Here is a 26,141-nt window from a genome sequence, read left to right as displayed (position 1 = left end):
TTAACATACTTCCAACTTTTCTTGCTAATAAGTAAAATTTCCTCCACATACACAATGCTTTTTTTCAGCAATTACAGATTACAGATAACATTACTTACTACAGGGAGACAGCATAGAATTTAAAACAATGGAGACAGGCACAGCGAGCCAATCTCCTGACTTGCCTTTGTTCTCAGGCCCTGTTCAAAAGCAGTGCATCTTTCATTTAAGAATATCAAACAGAAATAGAAAAAGAATCAATTGTTTCAAGATTTTGGTGACTGGTTTCAAGGAATCAGCCACTACTGAGCCTTTCTGTGCCAAAAGGAAAAGATGGTTTAGTATCATCTGCTGCTCAGAGAAGCAAATAGCATGAAAACAATAGTTAACTTGTATGATAATGACACAAATCAAAATGAATGGTTTCATCAAAAAGAAGACCCTCACATTTCTGCAAGGAAAAAGCTTAGATAATATGATAAAACAAAATCCATGCTTTTCCTAGTGGAGAGTTATTTTATAAAAGCATATACAGGTGAAACTCGAAAAATTAGAATATCGGGCAAATGTTCATTTATGTCAGTACGGCAACTCAAAAGGTGAAACCAATATATGAGATAGACGCATTACATGCAAAGCGAGATATGTCAAGCCTTACTTTGGTATAATTGTGATGATTATAGCGTACAGCTTATGAAAACCCCAAATTCACAATCTCAGATGACAGTACAACAGTACAAGCCTTATGATACTTAAAAACTCTTTAAAGATTCCTTTACTTAATCCCAAAATTCTAAAATTATTTGATGACATCTTTTTAGAATGTAAAAAGACATTTAGACAGTACAACAGCTTGGAGGTCTCAGATGACAGTACAACAACAAGCCTTATGATACTTAAAAACTCTTTAAAGATTCCTTTACTTAATCCCAAAATTCTAAAATTATTTGATGACATCTTTTTAGAATTATAGTAGTTTTGGGGGAGGGAGGCAATCTGCTATGATATCTGGGTCTATCTTCTAAAATATATATCCAAATGTCATAACAGATTTCCATCTCAGACATGTTAACTTCTGTATTAGACAGAAGACAGAATGTTTCTTCACTTTTTTAAACATTTTAAACCTATGTTAAGATTCACGACCAGGGGCCAAGATTTCATAAAATGATGGAATGCACATTGTGATATCAACATGCAAGCTCCACCTCTTTTGTACATGTGTGTGACACTGAAATGCATGTACAAGGGGGACCAGGTTTGTATCATGATGCACATTTCATCCTCTGCCCCCTCCACAGATATCTATGCACCTTAATCTAAACTAATCTAAACAGTGGATTAACTGGAAGAAGTTAATTAACATATTTTGATGAAAAGATATTGGCATAAACTCATCACTGCAGCCTTGCTTACCAGAGCAGACCCCAGGGGGTTGTTGTTATAATTTCTCTGAGGGCCTTCCCTCATTTCTCCAGGACCAAGACAAGGATGAGTAGCATGGAATAAAAAATTCCTTTCTTCACTTCCTTTTTCATGTCAAAGCTGAATTCATACCTACCTCAAAAGAGAATATGCTTATTGTGAATTCTGAGATTTGGAATCCCCACACATCTGAGAGATAAAGAATGATGCAAGGCAACTCTACTGCAAATATCACATAGTTTTGTTGGCTCCTATGACTGACCTCTATATCCAAACAGGTCATCTTCAACCCTGATCATCTTCCTGCACAAAGGAGGAATTATACTGGAATTCCCTTCCATGCTGTTTGAAGTTTCTGTCTAAAATTCCAGATTCATATTCTTAATTGAATCTCAAAGCTTTGAAACATCCTGATGCAATCAATCCCCAGCTGAATTCCCTATTTGGAAAGATTCTAAATTTTTTAAAAGTGCTGATATTGACCTACTTAACCCGGGTAAATCAAGCCTGAAAGTTCCCCACTAAAATCTTGTCAATAGGGGCTTCACCTGCTATTCAGATAATTTCTAGGGTCCTCAAAGACTACAGTGGTACCTCGGGTCACGAACGCTTCTGTTCACGACCAATTTGGGTCACGAACAGCACCGTTCGCAAAATTTTGCTTCCGCTCGCGAACTCCGCATCAGGTGACGAACAGGATCCGCAGCCATTTTCCCTGCTGACACACGTGGTCGTGGCTTCCTGTAGGGAGGGGGACTCTCCCTCCAAACAATAACCGCCTCCCCACCCGCCTTCCTGTCCTCCACGCCTCAAGCAAGTTTAGCGTTCTCTCTCTTCATACTGTACTGTACTGTACTTTGTGTCATATTTTTGTGGTTTTAAAAAAAATACATATGGTCCTGAACGGATTAACCGTATTTACATTGAACCTTATGGGAAAATTTGATTCAGGTCGCGACCAAAATCGGTTGGCGACCAAATTTGTAGGGGTCAGAATGGATTAACCGTATTTACATTGAACCTTATGGGAAAATTTGATTCGGGTCGCGACCAATTCGGGTTGCGACCAGAGTCGCGGAACGAATTAAGTTCGTGACCCGAGGTACCACTGTATACCTTTTCCACTTCTAAACTAATAATAACCTCACTCTATAAAACTCAAAACATAAGTGACCTATTGATACTGCAAGGTCCATTATATTTTTCTTTCGTTAAAGGATCTCTTTTTAAATTTAAGCCAATAATATACTCTGCCTAGATTCCAAAAGTGACAAGACTCAAAAAAATAAGACTGCAAATGCCCTAAGGCTTTTAAATCACCATGCCTTCTTGACCAAAGCCACCACACAGAAATTATTTTCCTCAGGTCCAGATAGTATATTTCTCAGGCCTTCACACATGCAGATCAGCATGCATTTCAACACAGCATAAAGTGAGAACAGATATTTCTGGATAGCTGTATTCATATGACAAATTGACCTACAAATTAAAGGTAAAATTTCCCTCAACTTCGGCTCAATTCCTGATGACGCCATGACCATGGCTATGGGCATTTTCATGGCAGTAGTACAGAAGTTTTACCTTTTCAACTTCCCAGTATTACCTATGGCCCTGATGCTTCCTAGTTTTCACCATCCAAGTACTAAACAGGCCCAACTCTGTTTAGGGGTAATTAACCCATTAACCATTATTTTAGTAATCCACATCAAGCCAGATAACTGCGTTAAGTAAAAATGCATGCTGATCTGTATGTGTTTCCTTTTCCCCACTTGCTTTCCTCCTCAGTGAATTCTCCACATTGGGGCAGCTTCAAACAGCCATTAAATTGCAATTTTGTTATGCCTTCCTCAATAAAAATGTATTTCTGGAAATACTCCAATCTCACAGTGCTGCTTCCCTAACTGCCATAAAGTGGACATATTGCTACCTTGGCAAAATAACCCAGCATTACTCATACTTGGCACCCTTAGCTATACTACTACTTTGAGGGGAGCAGTTTGTCCATCAGACAAAAGACAAGATTTAGGGCATCAATTTTGCAACACATGGTTGGGATTTTTTTTCCTGCCTCTTAAGAGAAGACCCACCACTGCTCCTGCTCACATACATACAGTTTCTCTTCCTCTCTACATCCTCACTAATTAACTCTCCTCCTCACTCCCAACATGCATTATAATAGAGCTCAGGGGAGAGGGATTTGGTTTTGAAGAATACGATATTATGCATTCTATCTGAAGATCATTTTAAAGTCTGCCTGCGAAGGAAAAATTATTTTAAACATAATAGAGGAACAGTGGCAAGAAGGCCATAAACTGGATGAGAAAATGCCATGGCTGGCTTCAGCAGATGGGTTGTGTGTACCCCATTATAGCCATCTAGGCTAAAATCACCTCAACCCAAGAATGTATGTTGCAGAATGCTATTTTTAAAAAAAAAAAATCCTGAGCCTTTTTAGTCATTTGCCCAAAACAAATTCAGAAACAACTCTTGCCACAAAGGGAATTATTATTAGCATTTTAAATTTTTAAGTAAAGATTCCAAAGCAAGGGTAGGATAGCTTTTCCACCTTACATATGTCTTGCAATTTTCATTCTGTGTTTTTGAGGCGATACAGGACTATGCTTAGGCTTAATCAATATGAAGGGTGTTCTTATTTTTTTCTAATTAAAGCAAATAATGCCCTTGTCTCAAATGCTAACGCCATACACAAAGAAAAGGGGTATGGCGTTAGCATTTAACATTATTTAAATAATGTTGTTTATTTTCTACGCTGAGAACCATACTGCATTTTAATAATTATCTTTATATACATTTTCAACAGAAAGACAAAAAAGGGAACAAACTATAATACAAATAGAACATTAATGGGTTTGTATAAGAATTATGTTCTTTTTTTAAAAAAAATCCAATATTTTAGTCTGATAAATCAAGCAAATCACCTAGTCTGTGTTTTGTAGATGCATTCTTTGGACTGCTGCTTCAGGTTGATTCTACCTGCAAGCTTAGTTTTAATGGTATAAAACAAGGAAGTAAATAAAATAGGCTAGTTGAAAGGTCAGGTTAAAACCAATTCACATGTTGGGGTAAAAAGCGAAGCAGTGTCCCATCCAATACATAAAACAATGTAATTTTAATAAGAAAACAATATAAAAGTATTTTTTACTGAGTCTGAGATGACCAGATTATAACCTATCAAAGAAATCCAGTTTTGGATTCATTTCATTCCAGTTTTGTTACATATCATTTGCATGTCTTCCCAAAGTATAAGCCTGGCCCTCCAAAATGTTCCCAAAAGCATAGGATATTCCTATATTGAGCCTATGAATATATATCTTCCAGGTTCTATTGTCCTTCTCCCTACGTCCCTTAGAAGATTCTCTGCAATAGCCCTTCTTTAACTGGTGCAGTCTTAAACACATTTGAAGAGGCAGAACTTTTATGGTCATTAGAACCAGTTAAGAAACCTTTGCTCTGAATCTTTTTGATATGAATCACAGCTGCCTAATCAGCTGGAAGTTTTCTTGCATCAGTGTACTGACAATCAATACATTCACAGTGTGTGCATGTGTTGATGACTGCCTGGACTAGTCCCTACAGTTTTCTCGGCAAGATTTTCGGAGGTTACTTGCCATTGTCTGCTTCCTAGGGCTGAAAGAGAGTGACTGGCCCAAGGTCAGCCAGCTGGCTTCGTGCCTAAGGTGGGAATGATCTCCTGTTTTCTAGTCTGGTTCCTTAACCACTGCACTAAACTGTTCTCACTTTTGCAGCTAGACTGAAACAAAGACTAATATTAGAACAGATAAAAAGGGAGAAAGGGGAAGACACGTCTACAATTTAATTTGATGTGGGGAAAAATCATTGCTGAATGATATGAACAGAGTGGTACTTCTCATGCATTTCAAAATTTGTTCTTTGATAAATCTAGGAATTTTTTGCCATAATTTTCATAGCTCTAGAGCAGTGTTTTTCAAACTTGACAACTTTAAGATGTATAGACTTCAACTCCCAGAATTCCCGAGTCCACACATCTTAAACTTGCCAAGTTTGAAAAACGCTGCTCTAGAATTCCCCAAAAATTGCCACATATAAGCACTGACCCTATATTTCCTTCTACTCAGAGACCCCAAAGCTTAGAGACTCCACTTCTAAGCATTTGAGAAAATTACTTCAGTCTGAAAGAGCAACTGAGAACTGACTGTCAGCTTAGGGGGCAACATAGGTTTATATGTAGCCCCTTACACAATATACACAAAGATAGAGGAACACTTTTAATATCAGACATTGCCCTATCTTAAGAGAATATCTATTTTGCATAGGTTTTATATTTTAGACATTTAAATGAAGAGTCTTTACTTTTTTTTTTCTTTTTAGATTATTTTATTCTATAAACCCTGGAAATAAAAGTGATACAAGGGGAAGTTCAACTGAGGCATCTTAAACACTTGGCAGCTAATGCTGAAACAAATGGATATATCTAGAATAGAATTGTACATTCTGTGATACAGTATTTTTTTCCCTCTTGGAAAGCAGATACAAGTATCTTCAAATTTTAGTATCCCAAGAATGAAGGCACAAATGACACATGTATTAGTAGAAAACATCTGCATTAAAATGGATCCATGGTTTCCTTTTAAGTCCAAAGTTAATTTTTTTAATGAAATGTAGTATATATGTAGTAATATTTGAATGAATAATTATATGATGGCAATATTTAAGCGACCTTTCGTTGTTATATGCAACAGAACAAGACTCATTTGAAAAACTGTCAATATAGCAGCATTATGGTATGAATCTTTAAAATGTGTAATTAATCCTTATATGCTGTAGAACTTCCATTGAATATTTTGGCATTAAGCTAAAATGGTTGCAGTGTGGCTTCTTGTTAATTTTATATATGGCAAGAAAAATGGAAAAGATCCCAAACTTCAAACAGATCTCCATTACAGTATACAAATGCTAGATTAATGTTTATGTGGTCTCAATTACCACATAAAACAAGTAACATATGGACTGACAAACCATTTTAAAAAGAGACAAGCAAGATTATTCCAATCCTAGTCTAAACATTATGGATGGGGAAAAAGTAAGGAATTCAAGATGATCCTTAAGAATGATGCTAACTATGACATATTATAGTCTGGATAAAAACTGAGAATCTACACCACAGAGTTTCTTCGTCTTATAGCACTTAATCTGTGCAGTCATTTGAACTAGTCGATTGAAAAATGACTATTCCTGTATTTTGTATACATACTCTTCTAGATTTTAAAAGTTGGGTCCTAGTCTAAAGACAATTACCATCAGTTTGATCAATATACTTTACATACTTCTTAGCAGAGTTTCTAAGATATTATGAAATATATTAAAAAGCCTTTTATCCATGTGGGAAAAGAAGCTGTTTAGCCATTTCATCTCAGCTTTTATGATGTAGTTTCAAAACCCTTTTAGAAAGGCAAGTTTAATTATCATAAAACTAGAATGCAAAATTAAATAAACAGAGCGATATTACATCTCATTTCCTTCCTTTATGATCTGCAAGGTTACACACTAGTTTTGCCAATATAATCAGACATAATATTTTCAACTCATTCCACTAAAGAACCAAGAAGTCTGAAAATTCCTTTTTTGTTCCAGCTAAATATTTTATCTTTCAAACAAATCAATTTCAGTAGCAGAACAAGAGTATTTAAACATTCTAAGATAGTTTCCCATCTGCTATCTGTTGAGACTGCAATGTCTAATCTTGGAAAGCAACCGTTTTATATCCTATTGCATTTTTTTTCGAATGGCACTGTCAATAGAAACTGGTAGCTGGTAAACAAATGAGCTTCAAGTGTCACCTAACAGGGAGCATACCTCTTCCACTGTTGCTAGACAGTAACAGGGCAAAAAACAAACCATGTCATCTTCATTCATATTACGTTTGAATAGTTTCCTTGGGCTGGAATATTGTTGGGGGAGAGAGAGGAAAGGAAAAATGGAGGAAACTGGTAATGATAATAAGGGAAACTGATAACTCTGTGCTTTTAAAAAATGGATAGTCCTAATTAGAAACTGCTTTCAGGCACAAATCAGTTTGTCTTCAATTGGAAATGCCACTGCTTGTAAAGCACCATATGGGAAGTTGTATGACGGGACAATTTTTTCCATATCTATTGGTGATAAATCAGTGTCACTGTAAAAAATCACCAAATGATTTGTCTCTTCTCCTTAAAAACATTTCATAAATTCATTTTATAACAAGACTGTGCTTAAATAACCATTATTACCCCACCCTGGAAAACTTCCCATGAGATCATTCTCAGAAACTTCTCAATATGTCATGTTCCATACTGCTCACTTCGTTAAATATCAACCCAAATTAATACATGAAGACTTTGGCACCAGAAGTGTTTTAACCAAAGGATTTAACATGCAACATTTCAAGAACATCTAGTAAACATTTCCTGCTTTGATGTTTATTAATACCCCAGAGAGCAGATTAACAGTTCCAATGAGGGCTGTCGTAGCTCACAAGCATGAAGACACAAATACTGTTTGTTTAATTGTTTGCTGGAAACTCTTTAGGGTGCCTATCTCTGGCTAAAAATGGCAAACTCCTGTATTTTGCTTCAACATTTATTCTTTCCATCGAGTCTTGAGGTGGGCTGGGAACTCTCTTGCTCGCTGACAACAGCTAGTGCCTAAGCAACTTAACTGCCACTAAAAACTCAAGAATAGGTGGTAGAGGGGAAATAAAGTTCCATATCCATAGATCCTCAAGCCATCACAATGAGCAAATTGAATGTCCAGTATCATTCCTATGGAAATGGAACTGAGAGAATAGCCCTCAATACACTCTTTTTTTAAGAAAGCCAAAGACTACATCACCACTAATCTCAATTAAAAGCCAGCTTCAGTATGGATGGCCAGCTTCAGTATTCTTCCAGAAATACACAAGTACAAAATATATGAAGCTGAAGATGCGCACAGTTCGTTAAAACGTAAGGAAATTAGAGACCTTTCCTGAGTTAACATTTACTTGATTTTCATACCAGGTTAGTAATCATATGGAGAAAGTACAATGTATTTATCCAAAGAAACAATGTTTGATCTACGTTAACATGGTGTGTTTGAGTATCAGGTTACTCGGCTCCACTGACAAGACAAGCCTTTACCAAACAGCTGCTAGCCAGCTACTCAGAGTTCATGGAATAGATCCAAATACTGTTGAGTTCTTTGAAATGCTTCTTTAAAGCTATAACTTTTGAAAGCTAAAGTTCTATATTTAAATGAATTTGCCTTCAGAGTGATAACCCAGCTTTTCCCTACTGATTTTGTCACCTAAATCCAAGGTAGATGGGATGCATCCAAGGCTAAGAAACCAATTTGGGGACCTGATTCACACACCACACAAAGGTAAAATATTATATGCTTGGTTTAGCATGTTGCATAAACCTAGTAATTGTGGCTTGCAAACTTCCATTTATAGCTTAGTATTCTGTATGACTGCAGGAAACTATGGCTTATTGTACTTAAAAACCATAACTAAACCATTAACCTAACCACATATTTAGGTTTAACACAATAAATGAAGCCAGTCTAAAACAGCAAGTTACCAGGAACCGCACATTTCTATTAAGGGTATCTACACAACTTGTAATCTACCAGATCCAACACAATATTATGTATTAGGGCAGTGCAATTCTTAGAAGAGAGCCAGTTTGGTGTAGTGGTGAAGGCATCAGGCTAGAAACTGGGAGACTGTGAATTATAATTCCACTTTAGACACAAAGCCAGCTGGGTAACCTTTGGCCAGTCACTCTCTCTCAACCCTAGGAAGCAGGCAAGGGCAAGTCACTTTTAAAATCTTGCCAGGAAAACTGCAGGGACTTGTCCAGGCAGCTGGCAGGAGTCATACTGATTCGAAGCCGCTCCCCACTCAAAAAAAAAGTCTTAGAAAGCAATGACTGGAATAAAAAGCATCCATTTCAAAGAATTTGCATATCCCTACTGTGTATGTTAGTCACTAAGAAGGGACTTGTGGCCCTCCAGATATTATTTTCACAGCAACCCCAGCCAGCATGAACAATAATGAAGAATGATGGGGGTAGCAGTTCACCAACAGGAGCACAGGTTGTCTATCTCCTCACTAAGGCCTTGATAAACCAGAGTCTCCCTAAAATGCTACAGGTCAGAATCAAGCCATAATATATATATTTATTTTATTTACAGCCAGAAATCAATTTTTTTAAAAAGAGAAAAATGCATACATGGCAAGTAGAATAAGTTTAAAACATATAGAATCAAATAAGGTTTGTTTGTTTGTTTATTAAATTTCTCCCCTGCCCATCTCCGCCCAATGGGGGACTCTGGGCGACTCACACAAAACATTAAAACCATAAATACATATAAATGCATAAAACATCAAAATTTAAAAAACATTACTAAAAAAGAGGAAAAGGAGAGTCCAAGAAGATGAAGAACCTGGGGCTGAAGACAGCAGCCCTCTATGGGGCTAGCCATCCCCCTGCTTGAAGTATTCCCTCCCCACCCCAGGCCAAGTGACAGAACCAGGTCTTCAAAGCCCTTCGGAAGGCCAGGAGTGAGGGGGCCAATCACACCTCTGGGGGCAGGATGTTCCAAAGGGCAGGGGCTACCGCTGAGAAGGACTTATTCATATAAGTCCAAACAGTAAAAAAATAAAACAGTGATAAACAAAGAGGCAGTTGCTAATATTAGAAAACTACCATTTTAGTCACCAAAATAGCAGCCGGCTAATCCAGGATGGAATGAGTTTAAGCCTACTGACTTCTGATAGTAATTACAATGGAGCAGAACCTAGCAACTTCCATAGAGGTTTATGTGGAAATATCTGCTGGTAAGAACAATATGCTCTTGAACTCAGTCCCTGATTGCGCAGTAATGCAATCACCAGTTTTGTTACAGCAGTACAGCAACAGGAGATGAACTGTTACAGGTAGTCCTTGTTTAGTGACTGCCTCGTTTACTGACCATTCGCAGTTACAGTGGTGATGAAAAAGTAACTGTGTGACCAATCCTTGCATTTATGACCTTCACAGGTCTGTAAAGCAAAGGAAAGCTAAAGTAAGATCACAAGAACAGCTGTGGTTTCACTTCGCAATCACTTCGCTTAATAACCAAGTTGCCAGTCCCAGTTGTGGTCACTTAACGAGGACTGCCCGTATTTCAATGGCTACAGCTGAGCATATGCAGTGGCAGAATGCAGACATGTTATTGTTAGTACTTGAACTGAGAAGCATGGAGAGAAAAATGTTTCACTATCAGTTTCTGCCATGAGGAATTAAATTTTATCTAGAAGAACAAGTTGGGCCAATGAATCATTTCCATAGTTTAGTTTCAGCCAGTATTTTAATTGGTATATTCTTCTTTGGACAGCTATAAAAAAAAATTCTAACACAAGTCTCAATAGAGCACTAGGGATAAAACAAGAATGACTCTTACACATTTGGACAGCACTGCTTCTAAAGGCTTCATGGTTTTATAAGGGCAGAGTTGCACACCACAGAGCAGAAGTGGAATCGTATAATATACAGCTGGTGGACCAGATAGCTTGGGGAGACATGTTATGCAAGCTTGAAGTTAAATGTGTGTATCTATAGAGCTTGGACTCAGAATGAATTGTACTCACCAGAATATACATTGAAAGCAAATGGGTCTAAGTTGCTAATTGAAATCCTACATATTTCAGCCAGCCTATATATGATTAATCATTTAATTTGGTCCCAACACTATATACACACAAACTAACAAATAGCATTACCAATATTTACTTTTATATGTGAATGGAAATGAGCTAATTGGGCTATTTCCCATTTTTGTCACTTTTGCCCTGCAAGTCTGTCTCGTCCAGTTTCTGAGTTTTTAAAAATACGCATGAAATTTTTGTTTGGGTACATGTGCGAATACATATTTTGATATGTTTCAGGCAAGAACTGCACTAGATCATTCAGAAACTGCAGAAGCTAGTGAATTTTGACCCACACATTTATTCAGAAGGTTCAAATCCTAAAATTCTGACTGAAATTTTCAAACATCTAATCTAATTATGTGAAACATGCTATGCAAGAATGAGGTATACAATTATTTTTTGTAAACAAAATATTATACTAAGAGGAAGAATTCAGAGTATTAACACAGATAGAACTGTGTTAGTTCTGCCATCAGCAATCATCACATACACTGAATTATAAAAAAAAAAAAAAAGCAAGATTGCAGGAGAAGAACTTTCATCTAAACACAATAGAACCATCACACAGGCTCCCCACGAGATCCACAAGGCTGCTGGAAAAGCAATGTTTTCAGGGCCTTCCAAAAGAACAAGGATTGGGTTAATCTCACCTCAGGGGGCATAACATTCAAGAGGGCAGGAGCCACAGCAGAAAAGGCACGCCGTCTGGGTCCCATCAGATGGAACTCTTTAGCAGACAGGACACGCAACATATCCCTCCTGCTGGACCTAATGGGATGAGTAGACGTGATCGGGAAGAGGCGGTCTCTCAAACAGCACAGCCCCATGCCATGTAGGGCTATAAAGGTCAAAACCAGCACCTTGAATTGCATCTGGAAGCTAATATAGCTCAGGGAACAAAGATGTAATGTGTGCCATTCTAGGGGCACACATAACTGTCCACGCAACCACATTCTGCACCAGCTGAAGCTTCCAGGTACTCTTCAAGGGCAGCCCCACGTAGAGCGCATTACAGTAATCCATTCTGGAGGTGACCAGGGCATGAGTGACTGTGAGTAGAGGCTGGAATCAGGATTGACCCACAGCAGTTCGCATATATATATATAGTGAAATAAATTGTAAAACAATAAAGCAATAATTAATAAAATATAAAGCATGGTGGTGGTGGGGAAAATACTTTCTCAGGGGGTTATTTTCTGAGATATTATTTTGAGGAGGAAAAATCATAAAATCATCATTCCAGGTAGTTCTCATTTAGTGACCACAGCTGGGACTGGCAACTTGGTCATTAAGTGAAGTGGTCATTAAGTGAAACCACCACTGTGTTTATGATCTTACTTCAGCTTTCCTTTGTTTTACAGACCTGCAAAGGTTGTAAATGCAAGGATTAATCGTAAAGTTACTTTTTCATCACCATAACTGTGAACAGTCACTAAACGAGGCAGTAGCCAAATGATTACCCATATTATCATTTTAATATATATCTTCTCTTCAGTCCAACAGTTTGTACATGTAGACTGATTCACAGTTTGAAACTTCAAGCCAAGAATACTTCTGCCTAAGCTTATTTCAAGCCAAATATGGGGTAAAAAGCTTGCAAGGAGCACTTATTCAAGTATTACTCTGTTTCAGCAGCTCTTTCTTTTGAAAAGTGACATACATACATATATAAATATACACACACATCTCCGCTGTACAGAGGCCCTAGGCCTCTTGCAGCCCTCAAAGCTTCAGTTTTGTGACCCCTGGTGCGGCCCTCAGAAGAAAAATTTTAACCTCCTGACCTATTCTCTCTGGGCTACTCATACTTGTGCACAGCTGGATAAAGAAGAGCCTCTGTGATTTCTACTTTATTAAACCGAGTACTACATTTTAAAAATAGGATATTTATTTAAATAATTTATATCCTGCCTTTTTGCCTATAGGGAAGATTCTTTATTACATAAAATGTGATTAGAGACTGCCACACTGATAGCTCCATTCATTAAAAATATACTTCATGAACATTTCCAAGAACACATTCTACTACGTCAACGGCTTTAAGGAATATGTTTAGAATTTCTAAAGACAGTTAAACAAATACAACAGAATTCTATATATTTTTAGCCCCACCATAAAACCATTTTGAATAAAAGCTATTGCTGCTAAAGACATTCCATATTCTTCCTATCACACTAAAATGGACTTTTCCTTTTTAGAGGGCAACACTGGTTGTTAGTTTAAGGAAGGTATTTAGAAAATTCACTAATAAAAACATGCATAAAGGTTAACCTCGAACAGTTCTTTTTCTGTTTTTATCTACTTTTAAGCTTATCAAATTAAATTATTCTTTCCTGTTTCAAATAAAGGTATCCTCCATTAAGATAGCAGAGATAAAGAGGAGATGCACAAAATGTGTACTTTAATGAATTGAAAAGATTGGTTCTCATCATTTGGGACTGAATATATGGAAGAATCTATATAGATATAAAGCAAGCTTCTAGCATTGTTAGCCAGCTTTTATCCAAGAATTTTTTACACTTCAGAATTCACAGAGGAACTTAGCAGTGTAAATAATAGATCTATGATATCTAGACTAGTGATAAGAAACCAAATTTCACAATCAATAAAACTTTTGGTTCTCAGGATTATGTATTATATTATATTACATATACATGCCTATTACATTATTCCCTTCAGGGTAACCAAAGGTATACAAAGTGAAGAAAAGGAATAGGAGTAAGCCAAATAAATTAAAGGCACAAGATCAGAAAAAGAAAAGGAAATATTGTACAGCTCAATCTAATTTACACCAACACCATTTACTATACCTCTCCATGTCTTTCTGTCTTTGCAGACTATCCTTGTTTCCATCACGTCCATACACTAATGGCTGAAGCCAACAAAGCAGGGATCAGTGATTCTCAGGCCAGGCAGAATTGTTATGCAAACATTGAGCATATGCCTCCAACTCTCAAGGCCAGGAAAAGACTGCCCTAAAATTCATTGACTTGAAAAGGTGGAAGGAAAGGAGTAGAAGTGAAACCCTGGAGCAGCCATACGTAGATACGGTTTGATTTCTGTATTCTACAACAGACAGAACTGCATATGTCTTGTTTGCATTAAAACAACTTACATAGCCAAATCATATCTGTGAAGCTTCTTCTATAAGCAAGTTCTTGAATTGTGATGAAATGTATCTACGAGGAGGAGAGTGATGTGGGAGATCAAGGCTATCAGGAAGGAGGGGCCATATTCCAGCAGGGGAGAGGAGGCAAAAGACAACACAGTCTGCAGGCTGAGCGTGAGAAGAGTAAGAGATTCAGGATAGCCACTCCCTAGAATCTCTCAAGATATATCCACTAGTTGTTGTGGTATAGATTTAGTCTGGCAAGATTCTGTCTATAAGGTGTAAGCAAATAAAGCAGGGGTCCTCAAACTTTTTAAACAGGGGGCCAGTTCATGGTCCCTCAGAATGTTGGTGGGCCGGACTATAGTTTGAAAAAAACATGAACGAATTCCTATGCACACAGAGGATCCCTCCCGTGGAGTATGAGGAGAGGAGGAGAGCCGCCGGACCCCACATACCTGTCATGTAGAATAGTCCGGCTCTGCAATCTCCCTCCTCGTGCATCGCCTGCAGCTCCTGACACAGCCCCGACACTTCCGCTTCTGACAGACAGCAGCGGCGGCCAATCAGGCAGGCGGGCTGGATAAATGACCCTGGCAGGCCGCATCTGGCCCGCAGGCCATACTTTGAGAACCCCTGAAATAAAGGAACTGTACTCGACTGGACTGTTTCATCATTGTTCTTGGGCTGGGCCTGACATGAACACCGAATAACACGTCTTGAGTGTTGAGATTCACTGCCATGAGTGATGCAAAATCTGACAGATTCATATGCTACGTTTGTTTTTTAAACTTCTCACCTCTTTTTTCAGGATTTCATCAACTTCATCCAACCATGACTTTCTTGGTCTTCTTTTTCCTCTCAAAGCATTCACTTCCTTCATAATTTGTTTCACAATTCAATGTGCATTAATTCTCTCTATATGGCCAAACCACCTTAACACATTTCCTTCATACTAGTCACTCACTTTTATATTTAATTGGTTAATTCAACCTCCATTCCTTCTTGACTTATATCTTCTTATTCTATTAAACACATTAAATCTCTTCAACTTTCAACTTGCTCTAATGTTTCTCCTGACAAAACCAAAGTGGGCAGGAGCATGCTCATTTACACAGCAATTTTTATTTCTTTTAACAAATTTTCATTCCTCACAACAGACAACATACTATCTACTACCTTTCTACTTGTATTTGCATATCACAAATTTTCTCTAGATACTTTTTATCTTTAGTAAACCTCTCACCAAGGAATAAAAATCCACCAACTTGCCCAGTTTTTGGCATTTATGTATAAATTGCAATAATTAATTTCCTTCTTGCTACTTTGATATATTAATTTTCATACTGTAACCCTATGGCAAATCATTTGGATTTTCAGTCAATACAAAGGTATGATTGGCATACAAAAAAAACAAAACAAACGGCTATTCATGTCACCAAAGCTTGTGTAATATCACCACAATAATTTCTTATACTTTTATCCATAAATTCATTAAACAATCAAGGGGACATCACACATCCATGTCTTACTCCCTGCTCAAATCAAATGATTGATTTGTTTAAATGAAATATTGAGATAATTAGTGAAGGATACAAGGGCAACAAGAGGTTCTGAATGTGGGACATATTTTTTAGTAGTGTCAGGACTGGATGATAGGAGACAGTGATCTGGAACAAAAGGAAAAGTGAAAGAACTAACACGAAAGTAGAATGACTGCAGTAAGAGAAAATACCATATAAACATTATTAGAAGATAATCTTCCAACAGAATGGAAAGTGGATATAAGGAAGGAATATGTGGAAGCTGCATGAAATAGAGCAAAAAGAATTGTTACAGAGCACGGCAGAATGGATGCTTGGTGGAATAATGAAGTGAAAGTGGCTGTGGATGAGAAAAAAGGTACATAAGAGAATGATTCCTGCAAAATGTGAGGATGAATAGAATGTCAATACAGGGGGAAAACAGTTATGACAGTTATAATCAAAGAAAACAAGAAATGGTTAAGAGAGTCAAAGAAAATGTAGAGTAATTTTCATGAAATACAAAAAAATGGAAGTGAATAAAGAGGACTAAAGGAGGAACTTCCAGCAGAACGAATAAATGAAACCATGTGGGATGGGAAATAAATATTTTAGACTTTTATATAAGAATGATGAGTGGAATTGAAATGAACACAATAAATGTTAGGGTTCAAGAAAAATGATGAAGAGGAAGTGATAAATGCTATGGAGATGTTGAAAAATAGTAAGGCTACAGGTGTAGATGATGCAGCTGGGGAAATGTTACAGTATGGAGTGGCTTTGCAACTTGTTTAACATGTGTAAAGACCGCATCTGTATCCAACAATTGGAAGAATGCTGTTATTGTTCTCCTATACAAAGGAGAAGCTAGCATGAATGAATACAAACACTGCAGGGGATTAAATGTGCTGGGAAGGGGTTTGGCAGAATTCTGATCAAAAGGATACCATAGGTGAAAATGAGCAAAACTTGGGAAGTGAAGTGTGGGTTTATGCTGGGCAGGTAGTGTCTAGACCATATTTTCACTCTTCAGCACATCACTGAGAAATGGGTGAATATGAAAGCATTTTTTTTCCTTTTGTGTGATAAGAATAGGTTTGGTATATGATAGAAGTAAAGGATGCATGGAAATAATAGCAATGATTAGTGAACAATATAGTAAATGGTGTTGTACGGCTTCAGTCAACCAAGGGTTTCACAAAATGCTTCTTAATAATATACAGAAAGAGTAGGTTATCAGTTTTACTCATACTTGTGCCACATGTTGTACTCCTTGATATTGGTAAGGAAAGCACAGTTTTGGCACATTTTGGCCAGTATGCCATACACTACAACTGCAAACTAAATCCACTATTACCTCAAACATGATCACATTATCCTATGCAAGCCAGGATCTCTAATCTAGAGAATACCTTGCAAGCCAAAATACCGTTGCCTGCATCCCACCAGTCTGAAGGGATATTCAGTGTACTGACATACAGGAGATGACAATTACATATCCTTTCCACTAGAGGCAAAGAGACAAAGATACAAAAGTCTTGTTTCTGACATTACGTCAAAGAATAAATCTGAGCACCACAAAGTGATGAAAATGTTATCAGCTTCATAAGAACATGCAAAGGAGAACAGTTAAGATTATCTTGCCATTAAGCTAAGTATTACTTAGACTATTCAGCAGAAAATACTCAGAATGTGCTATACACACTTAACTGAATACCCAAAACAAGAAGGACTGATGCATCCCAACATCTGAGGCACTGGTTCAAGTTTATCAACAAAACTGACTATGGTTATCTCAGACAAATTAGGTCTCCCAGTCTTGCGTTTCAGACTCAGCTTAAGACAAACTAATCCTTTTTTTTTAGAATTCTAGGGCCCAGATTTTTTTCACACATTGATCAAATTACTAGACAGAATGTGGTTCTTATACTGTCTCTCTTCTCACTCAAATACAAATGAAGGGGGAAAATTGGTAGATATATTTTAAGGAAGTATAATGCAATATTACAGTAAATGCAGAATCTGCCAAGATTTTGACCTTCCAAAAGTGATAGCGTAGCTCTTTGGCAAGCTAGTGCTGACTCTTTAAGTCCTAGCTGGCTCATTCTAATTCATTCATTCTGGGACAGGCTTATTGTTCCTGCCATAGTTGTGAAAGCCTGATAAAACTCTCTTTAAGACATAGGACTTTGAAGCACTGACAGCAAATGCTGGCAGCTATGAATTAAGTAATGAGCTATACATAATCAAGCATCTCCAAAAACATGCACCTCAGAGGACAGAAATACAGGTAGTCCTCGACTTCCAACCATTCATTTAGCAACTGTTTAAAGTTATGATGACGGTGAAAAGTGACTTACAACCAGTCTTCACACTTACAACTGTTGCAATGTCCCTGCAGTCACATGATCAACATTTGGACGCTTGGCAACTGGCGGTTGCAGTGTCCTGGGGTCACGTGACCACCATTTGCGGCTTTCTCAGACAGCTTCCAACAAGTGAAACCAGTGGGAACTGTGTGATTCACTTAACGACCAGGTGATTCATTTAACAACCACAGTGATTTGCTTAATGATCACTGCAAAAAATGTCATAAAATCAGGTGTGGTCACGTGATGCCTCACTTCACCACCACATCGCTTAATTGTGAATTTTCCAGTCCCTATTGTGATTATAAGTCGAGGACTCTCTGTGTGGAACTAAGTTAGATCAGTAAAACATGAATGCTTTTTCTAGCATCTGTACTGCTTGGAGCACAACTTCAAAAGATGTGGTCTGCAAGTCATGCATGGTCCAGGACTATCCTCAAGGCAATCCTGGAATAGGTGGGGCCAAAAACTCATGCCCAGTTTTTCCCATCCTTGAACTAGTAGATTTACAGTATCTATTTTATCTTAAAAAGCTTTAATTCATTATAAATCAAGCCAGATTTCTGGCCCTCTGCCTTTGGAGTATGACTCTTGATATGCCACATCAAGCACATCTCGTGCAGCCCTCAAGCTGTACAATCTTGGTTGAAAGAAAAACTGGATGTAACGTGGTAAGTTTTCTGCCTACAGATCAAATATGGTTTTATGTGTGTACAAAACAATTAGAACAAACATTCTACCATTTAGAAACATGACAAAGGAGGATGGAGACACACACGTCATTTTCTGTAAGTCTTTGATCAATAGGAGGAACCAACTCTGACCCCACTCCCAGTTAAACAACAAATGAAAGCAAAGATGACATTATGCCTCCTTCTATAGCCATTCATTAAATTTTTTAGACATTCACTGTTTTAGGGTAACCCAAGTAATTTATTTATTTATTTATTAAATTTCTCCCCTGCCCATCTCCCCCCAGTGGGGGACTCTGGGCGGTTCACACAAAACATTAAAACCATAAATACATATAAATACATAAAACATTAAAAAAATTTAAAAATTGCTACATGCTTTGGCAAAAAATACTGACAATTGATTATTCATGGATTTGTATCCTCTGGATTTCCTGTACCTTCAGACCAAAGTCAGAGATGAAGAATGCTGCTCCTGACAATCTCAAACAATATGCATTTTCTCTACAGAAAACACATGTGTAGGAAAAAGCATGGAGTTTCTTACATTTTCACTGAAATCATCTACAGGCAACATGATGACTTTTCTTGCTTGTAAGTATTTTTCTTACTTGTCTAATGTAATGTCTAAAAATTTCCATTACTTGAAGCAAGTACAACTTACCATGAAACTGAGAAGTACATTCAGTGTTTTTTAAAAATTCAGGAAGTGTGACAATACATTGATTAGCTGCAGTGGGCTATGCATGTCTAGTCAGCACACTATCCATTCAATATTAAAGTGAACTCCCTGCCCAGAAGCTTAAACACTGCTCACAGTCTGAAAAAAATAATGCATGGTTTAAGCTTCTGAGCATGGAGTTCACTTTAACATAGAATGCATTCCCAGAAAATATGAATATTCATAAATGTATTTATGTATTTAAAAGACTTACATAGCCTTAATACCTCATTTATTTGAGAGAATTGCATTTACAATTATTGTTTTTGTTTTTACTTTTGCTGGGGAAGAAAATGCAACCTTAACATATTTCATCCTACAGAACAAAATGCCTTCCGTCATACTGGCTTCTTGAAATTAATCACGTGCCTCTGTGGACAAACATTCCCTGGAATACACAATGTCTTTTCAGGACACAACTAAATAACAGAATCAGCAAATATTGCATGTTAATAATAAAGTAAAACTATCTGCTTGTGCACAAATTAAGCTTTGGGAATATATCATTGTGATATATTATGTCTATTAAGTCTTCAACCCTCAATTTTTCCTGCACTGCAATTTTTTGTAGATACAGGAGATGCACAATTCTCCAAAGCAAGTTTTTATATTTCCTTTACAATCTTCTTCAATATTTTATGATTTAATATTTGAAAATGGCATTTTTGCAGCTCAGTTCTGCCTTACTTTAAGATACAGTATATTATTTACTCATATTGGTTTCCAAAGGAAATACATCAAAGTGAAATTTAAGCAACATTTTCAACAATGACTAAATAACTAGAATTCAGTACATTCCAAATTTAATCTATAAGAATGGCCAACCTAATAATCTCTTTTGGTATGCTCACTGGTGTTATAACAGTTACCTCTGCCCAACACATCTGGAGGGCACATCTGAATTACGACTCTTCCTATAAAGGATTAGGATGAAGTCATTGTTCTTCTCAAATAAGCTTGGCATTGGGGGCAAGGGGAGAATAATTACCCCCCTGGAGTAAATGAGGTGGTTTTTAATTTATCCTGTTCTATGCAATGCAGAGGAAGGTGTTGTATGACTTTGCTACCATGCATTCTAGATGTTCCTTCTCCCTTGTGGGTCAGTTCATAGTTCAAGACTCAATGCATTTATGCTTCAGGAATAAGGTTTATTTTTATAACATCACAAAATGGTTGACAGATCTTGATGTGTCTTACTAAGAAGAATGGGTCTGATTTGTACAAAAGAATCAGGATTTAGAAACATTCAGATGGCTTATTCTGCCTATTTAAGATATCCTACAATCACACTAATGATGGGAAAATACTGCCAGTTTAAGCATTTAGTACAAGCTATTAATCCAAGTTTCCCATTGAACTGTACTGTCAGCTCCAAAACCAGACTGCTTAACCTGAAATAGTTTGCTTCTAAAGCCAGAGTTCTTATTTTATTAATAACTGACCAGAGAACTGGAAAAATATTCTTGGATTTCATGGCAGAGTATTGACTAGCCTTTGGGGTTTCCTTCGCAGACCTATACTTGATTAACCACAGTATTGTAATGTTCAGAAGAAGCCTTACCACTAATTTTCTTGTTTTTTTTCCCCTTGAATATTAGATCTAACATGAATGAACACACATTTGATCATTTAAACTTTTAAAACGTAACTTGAGGACACATTTTTATTTATTATAGGACTACTAGATCTGGAAGGCAAAAGTCCAGATGGCAGTTAAGAGCTGTTACATGATGCTTGGCTGGATTTTTTTGGCCCAAATCTGGTAGCCCTAATTTTCTAAACAAGGAGACTTTAGAATCCTAATAAAGTAAAGGTTGCCTAAATGATTACACAAAAGCTAATCTGGATGTTAAAAACTCAGAGACATCTAAATGTCCACTAAATGAGTCAATATTAGTTGCTTTTAGGATCCTGTGCTTTTATTTATGTTAGCTCAGCAGCTGTTGTACATTTTGTAACTGGAATTTTATACTAGACTGCATTATGCTATTTTATCTCAAGTTGCTCTGAGTAGATATTGGAGATGCAAGAAATCAGCAGGAAATGTACTATTATTTTTTAAGTAAATAATTCACTTGCTTTTTTTATGAACACCAATAGTCAACATTCAGTTTTTCAAGTCATTGACATAGTGGGGTTTTTTCCCTACACTTAATACTTTAGGGGAACTCAGACACTAAATCAAAATTGCATAGTATGATATGCCTATGATTGATGCTTAAATGCTTAGTCCTAATTTGTTGTGAACTCTCACATATTAGAGAATGGGGGAAACACGCCTAATTATCCAGGAGCTAATTTATGCAATGCCAGGCATTTATTGGCTAGATTTTGTAGAAGTCATGTTTAGAGTTGTCAGCAAACTTGTGTTCTTGCTAACAAATGTCTAAGAGCTTTGACAAAAATCTTGCACCAAAGACTCATGAATACACTTAATAATTCCACACTAAAAGGACAAGTCCTCCAAAAGATCAATAAAGCAGCAGAAAGGAAGAATAAGTGATCAGTTCTCATAGTGGAGGGGAACAAAGGTGGAGCCCCAAATATTTTACATTTGCTTTTCCATTTGTTTATTTGAGATGAGATGCCAATGATTTGACAAAGATGAAATATTTAGGATAACACAAAACGATTGGTGAGTAGGAAGTCATACAAATGCATTCCAATACAAGATGGTATGAAGTGATGAATATTAGAGTTGAAAAATGTATAATACATTCGTGCTGTCTAAGCTATTGGTGGCAGAGCAAGAAATAAAATTCAGGATTGTACAAGGTAGCAATGAACATGCAGCAATGTAAAAAAAAAAAAAAGGTAACAAGCTGAACAAGAAAGGGAATAACACTGTCACTGTCATAACGCCTTTGCACAACTCTGTAATAAAATACCCAAGATGTCTGGGCCTTCAGCTCCCATCAATTCCCATCAGCATAGTCAGTGGCAAGGTTTACAGTAGCTGTAGTCTGAAACACATAGAACTACTGAGAAAACAATTATTTCCTAAATGAACACACTACTTTGAACAGCTGAATTTAACCGAGGGCAAAACGGAATTTAACTCTTATGCCTCTTTTTCTTATTAAAGGTAATTATTGAAAGTGAAATCAGAAAAAAGGTATCTTCCAAGGTTTAGCTTTATGGGTATACTTTTACAGTTCAACCTATTGAAGTTCTACTTGTTCTAAAGCTGTTGTCTGAATTATGAGTTGAGTTTCCTTTCACTTATTTAAATTCAAAACTGGAGACACTGTATAAAATAATATTTTTTCCCCAGATGTACAATGTAACTCGGCAAATGTTAAGTACCTTGCTGGAAACCTTGCAATAAAATTTTAACTCACCCATATCCTGTAGCATGATAATCTACTGTAACAACTTCTATCTTGCAGAACAGTATCAATGTTACCACATTATAAGCAACTTATGACATGTACTATTATAGACATCTGTTTATACAATCAATTATCTGAAGACAGCCTCCGGATCTGCTTTCTTACTTGAAGATACAAAAAATATAGACTTAATGGAAATTTTTCATGCAGATTTCCTCCTTTTTGCATAAAAAATTCTTGTTAGAGCTTTCAGCAGAGCACAGTACAAACTAATGTCCATGTAGCTTTTTGAGGAAACAAAGATAGAAAACTCTGCTTATACAATGGTGATGAATTTAGAAGGGTTAATTGTTATCCTACTCTTTATTTCTCTAAATCCTCTGTCTGTATTGCAGGAAGAAAGTCTTTTGAGAAGTAAGAAAATATCAACTTCAGAACACAGAGGTTGAATTAGCTAACTTCCTCAAACCTCCATATCCATTTGTGGTATCCGCAAATATGTGTGCATACACGTTCACCTCCGCACACGACAGATTATCGTAGTTTATGGGTAGCATCACCAGATTAGTCACAAAACCACCAACTGGCTACCAATACAGCAGTTTAGCCTAGAGTCTGTGAAATCATAAATATATGTGAAAGTTGCCATATTTCCTAAAGTTAAGGAAGCTTTATGTTCAGAATTGCACTTTCATATGAAGGTTAATCATGCCTGGGCATTTTACATACAGTATAAGCATTCACTTACGTTATCTGCACTCATACATAGAGACATAGCAGGACATATGATAAGCTTTCCAGGAAAAAGAAGACTGTGAAGACTGAATCTACCAAGTTTTAGGATCATCAAGCAGCCAAATTTAGCTTCTAATGGAAGATGTGGCAGCTAATACAGGTGGACATATGCAATAAGGCAAATTCTCCTTATATTAAAGTCAGGCTGTACTACCTAAGGGAAATAGGAAAGCGTAAGACCTCTGATCTGTTAGCTGTTGCTTTAAGCAGCTTTTTTTTCCTTTAATGAAATTTTAATTCTTGTGCTGAGTAAAAAAGGAAGCAAATTTCAAAAGTTCACAAGAACTGGCCCAGATGCCATAATCTTTAACCCAGAACCAATCTTCACCCCCACTCTGAACAAAACACTGCATATTTAGTCTGGCGACACACACACACACTCGAGCTGCAGTATCACTTCCCCTAACCAGGTGGATGTAATTCTCATGCAATGAGACACACTTTCTTCACTTTCTAAACCATCACCATTCCCTCACCCCTAACAGCTTAGATCAGAAGAGTTTGATCCTTATCAACTTCATGTTATCTTTACTTACATTTCTCTACTGTCGACTATATTGTGCTTTCTTTTCTCCCTGATCTCACTAGCTTAATACTGCATAGTTAAATGAACTGTTATTCCCAGCTCAGAAACAGGACACTGCGGTAGCCCAAGGCAGTACGCTGCCAACTGCTTCTCTACCAGGGCACTATTTTATCCCAGACACTGCTTACTGCTCTGCTTTCCAATTACATGATCCACTGAATGTACTGGGAATTAGAATGAAGAAAGTTTCCCATTTCCTCTGCTTTGTTTTCTGTGTTGTTGTTGACTGCTTTTTACCAATACTCAGGAAAACACATCCAAATGTGGAGGGTAACAAAACCATTAGCCAAGTAGACACTCAATTATGTTGCTGTTGATCACCAGTCACAACAAATATCTATGTATATAAGTGACATATGCTCTGGATTTGCACCCCAGTATTTATGGGTGAAGACTGACAACAGGAAATTGCACGCAAAGGAGTTATTTGTCCAAACAGGCTAATTTCTATGTAGCATTATGAGGAGTCATCTTTGGGTGCAAACAGTAAAGGAAATATTCCAGTAGCTGGTATTTAGCCCTTGCTTTAAGCAGAAGTGCTTATCTTACCAAGTACTGAAATACTGACCATGTTATACACACTGAAGGCTCTGCAAAGATGCAGCCACACACAAGAACAGAAAAACAGTGGGAAACTGCACACCCACAGCTGTTGCCATCCCAAGGGAAACCCGGCTCTACACTTGTGGATCCAAGGGTATATCTGCCCTCCCTGCAGAAGAGCATCTATTTCCCATAACGAAATTTTGCATCCTCTCTCAACCAACTACACCAGTCCAGTTATGGAGCACCGCTACTTCCGAACTCCTCCAGCTCAGCCTGAAACCGAGGTGTGAAAAAGCAAGATGGCCCTGCAAGGTTGGGGGGAGGGAGTTGCAGACACAGGACAGCGGCAGTTAATTCGAAGGTGAGGGCTACACCACCACCCATCACACCTTTCCTACGCCAGGCAGGCGACAACCCAACCAACCAATCCTTTTCCCGACCTGGCGCTCTCCACAGGCGCGGCACTACAGCTCCCATCGTGCCCAGCCGCCGGCTAGCTGGGGCCGATGGAGCAGCTGCAGCCCGGTGCGCCGGGAGGGCTCTGGGCTGGAGGGGAGCTGCAGCCAGGCGAGGCTTTCCCGCCCCCCGGAGTCGTCTGCGCGGCAGCGGCGTCTCTTACCGAATGGTTCACCCCCCACATGAGGACGCTGAGCAGCGGGTCGCTGGCCCGGAAGAGCTTGACTTTCTGGGCAACGAAATGCTTCTTCTTGGTCTTGGTCTTACTCGCCATAACGGACACGATATTACCCGGGGCCGCCATGGGAGCCGCCGAGGAGCAACCCAGGAGGAAGGGGAGAAAGAGGACGGCGAGGCTCAGCGCCCCGGAGCCGCCACGGGCAGGGGAGGAAAAGGAAGAGACGGCGAGAAAGGAGGGGCCAGCAGAGCCAGGCAGCGCTGCTGGCTGGCTGGCTCTCGGGCGGCACGTCGGGCGCTCGCGCGGCTGCGGCAGGAGAGGAGCGACGGGCTAGTCCCTGGCACGGCTGCTGCCGCTGCTACTGTTGCAGCCGCTGCCCCCGCAGGGCGATACCAAGAGCATCCTGGCCCGGGCGCTCGCGCCGCTCGCTGGAAGGGCCCCGCGCTCTCCCCTCCCCTCGCAGGTCCCGCCCTCGAGCCTCTGGCGGGGTGGGGGGGCCGCCGTCGCGCCTCCCCCTCCCGGCCTTCTCTGTACCAGAGCGCCCCGCCTCCCTCCCCCAAGCAGACGCATCGCTCCCAGCGCGGAGTTGTAAGGCTAGAGCCGGCCGACACGCGCATTTCCTCGATGGGAGCATGCGCAGAGGTTCAGGGCGTGCGCGGCAGGGAAAGTGAAGTCCTCACCCCGTTCTCTTTGCCCGACGTTTGAGTCCTGCTTCCCC

General features: G+C 38.4%; 1 protein-coding gene across 2 annotated transcripts in view; it reads right to left on the bottom strand.

Annotated features, from left to right (window-relative positions):
* Positions 1-25,885, bottom strand: part of PIP4K2A (phosphatidylinositol-5-phosphate 4-kinase type 2 alpha) — a 67,563-nt gene extending 41,678 nt beyond the window's left edge. For both annotated transcript variants that reach the window (XR_003085616.2, XM_007436351.4), the window contains exon 1: positions 25,409-25,885. Coding sequence is in view for 1 of the 2 variants with exons in the window: in XM_007436351.4 (XP_007436413.1) it covers positions 25,409-25,549 (141 nt within the window). In the remaining variant the exon portion in view is untranslated. The remainder of the gene's footprint in view (positions 1-25,408) is intronic.
* Between the last annotated feature and the right edge of the window lie 256 nt (positions 25,886-26,141).

The sequence above is a fragment of the Python bivittatus genome, unplaced genomic scaffold (genome assembly GCF_059951505.1).
Source record: "Python bivittatus isolate LINGU-HERP-01145 unplaced genomic scaffold, Pbiv_v1 ctg000610_np1212, whole genome shotgun sequence".
Taxonomy (NCBI): Eukaryota; Metazoa; Chordata; class Lepidosauria; order Squamata; family Pythonidae; genus Python; species Python bivittatus.
This window is presented reverse-complemented; position numbering and strand designations above follow the sequence as displayed.